General features: G+C 33.5%; 1 protein-coding gene across 1 annotated transcript; it reads right to left on the reverse strand.

Annotated features, from left to right (window-relative positions):
* Window positions 1-78: 78 nt before the first annotated feature.
* LOC109395082 (solute carrier family 22 member 11-like) lies at window positions 79-2,696 on the reverse strand. Its single transcript, XM_019665862.1, has 2 exons — window positions 2,295-2,696; window positions 79-186 (listed from the first exon to the last, which is right to left on the reverse strand). Exons 1-2 carry the CDS (start codon window positions 2,694-2,696, stop codon window positions 79-81), a joined length of 510 nt encoding a protein of 169 aa, XP_019521407.1.
* Window positions 2,697-9,271: the final 6,575 nt, after the last annotated feature.

A 9,271-nucleotide genomic window follows, 5' to 3' on the forward strand; every position in this document is an offset into this window, starting at 1 on the left:
CTGCAGACTTAAGCGCAGTGCTCTCAGAGAACATATGTATTATATATTTGAGGTCATTTTAGAATCAAAATATGAGACTTACTTGTCAGCAATATAGCCACCTACAGGAGATCCAATCATGGCTCCTGCGAGATAAATGGACTGTGACCATGATTTGAGAGACCGTGATTTACATACTAAGTCCCACTGGAGATAGAAAATGAGATAGATCAAGAGTCACAAACAATGTGAAATTATACATGCAGATTGGGAAACCATACATATGAAGTGAAACAAAACCATTTTGATGATCTATGTTTGAAAATGAGAGATGTATGCTTCAAATTGTTTAAAAGTTGCAAAGTACTTTATATTTTGTAAATGCCCTCTATGTTCTAAGTTCTGTGAAAGCCTCTTGTGATATATTAATGGCCATTAATACATATTTGCCAAGGGATTTGAGAAACTATGGAGGGCAAGAATATATGAAACAAATGCTTCTGGGATTAGGGGAGACGGGAATAAATGTGAAGTGTTAAGGTCATATGTCAATGGAGGAACTAAAATAACCTAAGAGGACAGGGATTATTTTTGTGAAAAAGTGTGATTAATCTGAATCTTGATGCCTGTATGAAAGTAAAGGAAAGATTGTGAGAAAAGGGTGAGTATAGAAAGTGTTCATTAGGCTGAAAGTACTCCATTCTATTTTATTCCACTGAATTTTATTCCACTCATGAGACTTGCCAGAAATTATTATATATGAAGATGTCTGGAGAGACAAGAACTGTAAGGTATATGGAATAATATTAAAACTGAGAAATTTTATATTTCAGATCATTGAAATCACTTATTGGAATACAAACAGTGAACTAAGACAAAGAATCTATTGATATGTTTTAAAAGCTGTAGCATGATTCTACTCTTGTTTTAGGGAAATAAGTCTTGCTGTAGTATACAAAACATATCAGAGGAGAATATAAATGGAGAGAAATATTGCGGTGTTATTAAAATAGTGGGGGTAAAGTTGTTTGTCATTTGACTGGTTTGATAGCAGGGGAAGTAAAAATATCAATATAGACACTTATATAAGTTCTATAATAAGATGACAGAAAATTAGATTAAAAAGGTGAAGGAAAAAGAAAATTAATCATAGTTCCCAGATTTGTGATCTAAAAAAAGTTATGTATAAAATTTGCATCTCTGAGACGTGCAACATTGAGTTGCAAATTGTACTGAGAAAATATATTAGATCAAGTTGTTTTTGAGGCATTCAAATGGATATTTCCAATAGATAATTTTATATTTTAAGTGGTTTGACTTGTTTCTTATAGTAGAATTATAAAAAATGAAGAAAGAAATAATGAAAGGAAACAATATTCTAATAAAAATTATTTGTCAAGTGGAGCTGTACTAAATCAACAGAATCTCCCAGTAATGGAGATAATTGCAGACTCACAGTAACATTAGTGTATAAGGTTTTATTTTGGCAGTATATTTTAACAATAGCATTGATAAATGAGACAAAGTAAAAATAGAGCACATCATGAACAAATAATCTATGTCATCTGAAAATCTTTAAGGAAAGTGAAATTTCTTTTTTTTTATTAATATTTATTGGGATAACAATGGTTGTTAAAGTTACATATAATTTTCTTTTATTAACTCATTAATTTTCAAAATACTGGTCAGTATTCAGTTATCTTCTTTTAAAAAAATGATGTGTAGTTTAATTTTGGACATGCATGTTGTACCTAGTTAGATATAATTGATGCAAATTGCAAGTGTGCCACTTCCCATTTTTAAACCAGTTTGTACCACCTGAGATTCAGTTGCCTATTCCTAAAATATGAAACATATCTAACACAAAGGGTTAATGTAAGAATTACTAGATATTCTTGTGTATCGATCTTTTTAATAATAAATTGAGCTACCAACTAAAGAATCTTTTTCACATTTTTAAGTTTAATAATTTTAACATCCCTAGTAGTTAATATTTTGTGTTTGGCTCTGGAAATGTTAATTTATATGTCTAAAATCATATGCAAGTAGTTCCCAAACATGTACTCAAACATTAGTCTGCCTGCCTCCCCAAAAAACTCTTTACTGCTACGATAGACTAGAAAATGAAAATGAATACAGTCCCCGGGTGGTAGTCGTTCAGCAGAAGCTTCCTTTCCCCTTTCCTTCATATATTAATTTTTTGTTGCTGTTGTCTGGGAGATCTATCCTAAGCCTAAATTCATCTTAAATAAACTTAATACAGAGTGCTATAGATAGAAAATGACTGATTGCTAATTTTTCACATTATTTCATACCTCAGTTACAATGGTTGAGGTAAATATGCTTCGATCATAGATCCAACCGTCCAAACATGGCTCTGTCTGCAGCTCAGTGTTATTTATGGCCAAGTCGCTGGAGTTTAAAAGTTGCCACTGGGTTTGACGGAACCGACGGCATTGCTCCTGTTTGTTGTTTGCACCCATCGGGATAGAAATTCTCAGGAGTTCTTCAGCTGTTAGGTTCCTGGAAAGCTTGCTTTCAGAAGTGATGTTGTCAAGGAGATGGGTGTAGCAACGGTGAGCAGGAATGGCCCCCGAAAAGTTTTCCACAAGGTTGTGATTGGGCAAAAGAATCATCAATGATATGGTGGAAATGGCAAGTGTAATTTGGAATCTTCCAAAATTTCCTGTATGTTGAAGCAGTTCTGAGAAGGCCATGGTGCTGGGATGGAAGCAGCAGTTTGAGGAATAAAAATTTTCTGAAAACATCTTGATATTGACATATATTCCTAATTTATTGACAGAAAAATTCCTCCAAATATATATTTATAAAAATATGACTAGAATTATTTAGTTATAATAGACAAAGTAGCATTAGCTTTTCTTACTTTATTATAAAGTATGACATATTGACTTTCACTTCTCATCATGCTGAGCCACATTGTACAAACAGATCATCATTTGGAAAAACTGAAATAATTATACATAATGAAATTGATATAGATATGCAAATAGATTTAAGTACAGATCTAAAAACTTCAGAAAACAAATGAGGTTTTGAGAAATTATTAGGGCAAAAGTTAAGGCAAAGGAAAATTGATGAGGTAAGTGAGGTTCAAAGTTACATTTATTTTGTGGGCATACTGATTTAAGAAAAATGAAATTGTTTAAATACATTTACAGGACAAGGGAAGGGGAATAATGAAGTTCAGAATCACAACAATGTGAATGTCTAACATAAGGCCCTCTCCACAATAACAAGAACTGTAAAAATAATTACTGCTTATAGAACAAGAGTTAACTCAAAGTCACTTAGTCCTGTGTTGTAATTATCACATGTTTCAAACACCTTGTTCATAGTATCAAGTATAAACTTGAATTATGGTTTCACAATAAGAGCTTTTCTATACATAATAATTTCCAGGAAGGCATCCCTATCATAAGCATCACATTGTTGGTAGCATCAGACACTAGTAGGGAAGTGGCCATCATTCTTATAAGTAACAAATCAGAGGAAAATTAATATCCACATGGAAAAAAATAAAATTGTGTCATTGCCTTCCATCATACATAAATGTAACATAATTAGGAACTAAGAGGTATTTGAACCCAGACAGTCATATTCCATCATCAAAGCTCTTAAACGCTTTAGCTGTGAGAGATGAATTAGAATAGCCCTGATATTATGTTAGATAGGTGAATTCAGGCTCACATATACTTAGCATATGGCTCTATCTGACATCAAGAAGAAGGAAGGACTTTTCATACCTTTACTGGACAGTCAGTACAGTTCACATGCAGAGGCTATTGTTCAGTAGCACTCGATGCAGCAGAGAATAGCAACTTCTTCACATTCCAGCGTGCGATAGCAATCTCTTGAGCTTCCAATCCTGATTTGAGCATTGGAATATTCAATAGTACCCTTAAGTGTATTTATCTTCCCATACACTGTAAACATTGATTCCATAGTGTACAGAATATTTTAACTCAAAGGCTAAGTAAACACAATGAAGTAGATACACATGACATTGCCTATTCTACAATTTTAAAGCTAATATATTGTAAAGGTTGAATGGTGAGAATCTTGTTGCAACTTTTAAGTATAGAGTGTAAGCATATGACCAGAAATAAAATACCATTTTTACTTCAACTGTATCTTTATTTCGTATAGCTTTAAATGTATGTGTGAGCTTTAAGGGATGCTGCCTCTGACTACAGCAAAATAGAGAAATATCAAAAAGTCTGAAGAACAAAAGGAAGTATGAGGATACTATTTCATTAAGCAAAGGATTATAATAAAGAGGTATAAATTATTTAAAAACTAAATTTAAACATGTAGATGAAATGTACAATAGCTAAAATGAAGTAGTCAGTAGGGTGGTCAAACAGTATATTTAAACTGCATCAAAGAATTAGGAAACTTGAAGACAGGCTTGAAGATAGGCTTTATAATAGACATTCTGTAATCCAAATAACATAGGAAAGAGAATGAAAAAAAGAGAACACATTGTAAGAGAAATGTGGGACATTATTAAGTATACCAACATACACATATGGGGGCGCTGGAAGGAGAGGAGAGAGAAAGGAATAGAAATAATATTCAGAATAATAGGCTCTTGGCTCTGGAAGGAAAAGGAAATTGTGCTTCTGAGCCTCATGGAACACGTGGATGTCACCCAAGCCATTCCAGGGCCAAAGTGTATGAAGAAAGAAAAGCACAGCAGAAACAGAGAGAGGGAAGACCTGTTTCCCTGTTTCCCTCTTCTCCACCCTCTTTCTACTTTTACATCCATTTCCTATTCATTTTATTTCTGATCATTGAGTCCCAGATGCAGATCAGCAAGATCGAAGCAGATGTCCAAATGGAAAAGAGATTTCAGTGCTTCCTTCTTCCTGGCATTCTCGATATTTAGGAGTGATTCTCCTGCAGCCCTTTTCCTTTGTTATTAGGTAAGGAAACCATATCTATCCCCTCCACTCAGGGTGAGGAGGGTGTCACCTCTTACCAGGGATATTGCATCCACATGACAGTAGTTGATGACTCCAAATCTTTTTATTTAGCTTAGTATTTGGACATCAAGAGTAGAATGATAATACAGTAAGTCCCCGACTTACAAACGAGTTCCATTCTGGGAGAACGTTTCTAAGTCGGATTTGTTCATATGTCTGACAAAGTGAGTCTTATACACCTTTGACCCAAATATACAATGTAAAGCATAAAAAAGCTAAACACACACACAAAATGTGCCAATGGCTGAGCGATTCATGTTATAAGAACGAGCGACATCTACCATCTTTTTTTCTTCTGTCCAATCTCTCAATGATATTCATCTTTGTTTCCATGGTTATTGCTTTGCGCTTCCTAGCAGTCCCCTCCACATCACCACTGCTTTTCCTCTTGCTTTCAGACATCCTGGGCTCAGATTGAGCACTGGACTACTGTACATTATCGCACTGTACAGTAAGCACACAGCAGCACAACTGTGACAACGTCCGGTAGACACGTGAGCTACTTCTGCGATTTGTTCGCACCTACGAATGTTTGTAAGGTGAGGTCCGTTGTATCTGTGAAAGTTCGCAACTCGAATGTTTGTTTGTAAATTGGGAACTTACTATAGGGATAACAGCCCAGCATGGATAATCTCTCAGTATACCAAAAAGGTGTTTATCCCATTTAGGTTTTCTGACACCTTTTCATTCACAATGTAGGATCTTATTCATTCTTTTCTTGGGAAAGAAAAATTTCTTACCTCATCCCGTTATACATGAAAATGCAGAATGGCTAAAAATGAGGAGTTGCATCATGTGATGAGAAGTGAAGAATTATGAGCTGAAATGATATGAGAAGATGGGATGATTCAGATTTAGAATTATATTGAATTAAATGTACAATAATTGCCCTGAATCATTAACAGCTCTGAGTCACCACCCCTCCCCGCATTTATAGTCCTTCCAGGTAAATTGGGAGCTTTTCTCAGTACAGAGTTTAAGGCTAAGACTATTTCTCTGCTTCTTGTTTCTGTATCTGCCCATCATCCAAGGGAATATTAGAAGTGACATACGCTGAGATACTGAAAAGACTTTCAAACTCCTTTTGCTGCTGAAACTCCTCAGCTATGACAATGAAACATGGATGAATGTACTTGGAATTATAGTGATCGAAAAAAGTAACCCCAATCGTTGAAATCATGCATGATCCTGTTTATATAATGTTGTATTTCCCCATGTATAAGACACACCCTTTTTCAAAATATTTGGGGTCTAAAAACTGGGTGTGTCTTATACAGTGGTTGTAGATTTTTTTTACTTGCATTCCCCACTTTTCTTGTGCTTGTTTTTTTGCACTCATACAACCACTGTATAAGTAGCACCCAGTTTTTAGACCCCAAATGTTTTGAAATAGGGTGTGTCTTCTACATGGGGAAATACAGTATTTTTTGAATTTAAAAAATTAGAAATGAAAACTATTAGGGTTGTTGGGACCTAGGGATTTCCTTGGAGGGAGGACAGGAATGAGTTGAATGTGATTCTTATGGTGATGGAAGAGTTCTACATCTTGACTGTGATGCTCTATATCCACACAGGTTATAAAAGTGTATAAACTAAATGCATACACACAGATAAATGAATATACGTAAGACCGGGGAAAGTTGAACAAGAAAATCTGATAGTCCATTTGCTTTTAAAAAGTTGGGATTTTTATTGTTACTGCATTGAACCTGTGAATTTTGGGGGAATTAATAACAGCATTGAGTCTTCTGATCCACGAATTTCATTATCTCTCAATTCATTTTGATCTTTAATTTCTCATGTTTTTCTTTTCAGTATAGATGTCTTTCTGCCTTTTTTTCAGATTTATATCTGTCTATGTCATCTTTGCATGATATTGAAAGATATTGTGTTTTTAAATTTCTAGTTATTTATTGCTTGCTAGCTTTAAAAATTTATTTTTATACTGATTATGAATCTCACAAATCTTGCTAAACACACTTAATGCTAGTAGAATTTCTCTTAAGGTTCTATCAGAATTTCTGCATGGAAAATTATATTTTCTGTGTATAAAGGCAGTTTTACTTCTTCCTTGGTAGTGTGTATAACTTTGATTTATTTTTCTTGTCTATTTTTTTAATTAAAATTTATTGAGGTAACAATGGTGAGTAAAATTACATAGGTTTCAAGTGTACCATTCTGTATGTAACACATCATCTATGTATCATATTGTGTGCTCACCACCCACAGTCAGTTATCCTTCCATCACCATATATTTGACCCCTTTACCCTCTTCTACCATTCCCGTCCCCCCTTATGCTCTGGTAACTACTGAACTATTGTCTGTGTCTATGAGTTTTTGTTTGTTTATTTGTTTGTCTAGTTCCTTTGTTGCTTTCAGTTTTATATCCCACACATCAGTGAAGTCATATGGTTCTCTACTTTTTCTGTGTGATTTATTTCACTTAGCATAATAATCTCAAGATCCATCCATGTTGTCGCAAATGGCACTATTTCTTCTTTTCTTATGGCAGAGTACTATTTAATTGTGTATATATACCACATTTTCTTTATCCAATCATCTATTGAAGGACACTTTGGTTGTTTCAATGTCTTTGCTACTGTAAATAAAGCTGCATAGAACATCAGAGCACATAATCTTTACAGATAAAAGTTTTCAGATTTTTAGGGTATATACCTAGGAGAAGGATTGCTGGGTCATATGGTAATTCTATTCTTAACTTTTTGAGGAACCTCCACACTGCCTTCCATAGTGGCTGCACCAATCTGCATTCCCACCAACAGTGTATGAGGGTTCCGTTTTCTCCACAGCCTCTCCCCACTTATTCTGTTTATGATAGCCATTCTAACAGGTGTGAGGTGATATCTCATTGCAGTTTTTATTTGCATTTTTCTGATGATTAGTGAAATTGAGCATCTTTTCATAGGTCTGTTGGCAATCTGTATGTCCTCTTTGGAGCAATGTCTATTTAGGGTCTCTGTCCACTTTTTAATTGGATTGCTTGTTTTTTGCTGTTGTTGAGTTGTATGAGTCCCTTATATATTTTGGATATTAACTCCTTATGTGTAATTTTACTAGCTTGTGCCTTTGGTAAAACAATGAATGGAAGTGATGAGGCCTGAACCCTTTGTCTCATTCTTCAAGTTCGTAGGAAACCATTCAGTTTCTAATCATTATGTTTGATGTTAGCTATAGGTGTTTTGTAGGTTTCATCAGTTTGAGAAAGCTTTCTTCTCTTTATAGTTTGCAGTTTTGGGTTTTTTTTTTTAAGTCATGAGCAGATGCTAGATTTTTTTCAAATGGTTTTTCTGTATTTATTGAGATGATCTATAGGATTTATTTTATAGTCTGTTAACATTGATTTTGAAATGAACCATATTTGGCCATGTTGTGTTGTACATTTTTATATGTTATAGGATTAAATTTGCTAATATTTTCTAAGAATTTTGGTATCTGTATTTATAAGGCATATAAGTGTATATTTTCTTCTTTAATGTCTTCATGTAGTTTTGGTATGAGGTTGATCATAGCCTCATAGTATGGGTTTGGAAATATTCCCTCCTCTTCAGTTTTCCTGAAAGAATTTGTTTAGAATTAGTATTATCAGATTTTTATTGTTTTGGTTGTATTTTCTTCAGATTTCTTCATCAAAGCCATTTAGTCTTTTCTTGGATATTTCTGTGTGAAACTTTTCATTAAAAATACAATTCCATTAATAAGTATAGGATTATATTCTAATTATCTTTCTTTTTTTGTGTTAACTTTAATAGTTTGTGTCTTTGAAATATTTTTCATTTAGACTTAAGTTAAATTTATAAACAGAAAAAATGTTATATGGAAATAAACAAACAAATACATGTAAAGGAAAAAAATAAAACTTTGAACCCAAATTTTATGTGTTTTTTTACCCAAGTCTTTAGAATTACAAATTAAATTATTGTTCACCATTCCATTACTATCAATTTTTTGACAACATTCTTAGTCACAAGTGACTAAGTGCAATTTTTACATTCAGAGAGTCTTTACATGTTTATTGAAAACTCAATTTGAAGATACATTTTAATCTTGAATTAAGTGTTCATGCTGGGCTTTTACATTAGCTAACTGTAGAACTTTCCTTTTTATGAATTTTGTGTGTCATGTCATGTGTAAGGCTATCCTGCCTGACTAAATGATCCTACCAGTAATGACAAAACTGTATTTCTTGAAATAAATTTCATTTTCAAGAAAAATAATGTTTTTGTTTTATCCTTTTCATATAGGTAGTATTTATAATGATGTC

Source organism: Hipposideros armiger, unplaced genomic scaffold (assembly GCF_001890085.2).
Source record: "Hipposideros armiger isolate ML-2016 unplaced genomic scaffold, ASM189008v1 scaffold_455, whole genome shotgun sequence".
NCBI lineage: Eukaryota > Metazoa > Chordata > Mammalia > Chiroptera > Hipposideridae > Hipposideros > Hipposideros armiger.

Coding starts and splice junctions, on each gene's coding strand:
- LOC109395082 (XM_019665862.1), bottom strand. CDS start 2,696: ATGGCCTTCTCAGAACTGCTTCAACATACAGGAAATTTTGGAAGATTC. Junction 187..2,294: donor CCTCAACCATTGTAACTGAG/GTATGAAATAAT, acceptor TTCTATCTCCAG/TGGGACTTAGTATGTAAATC.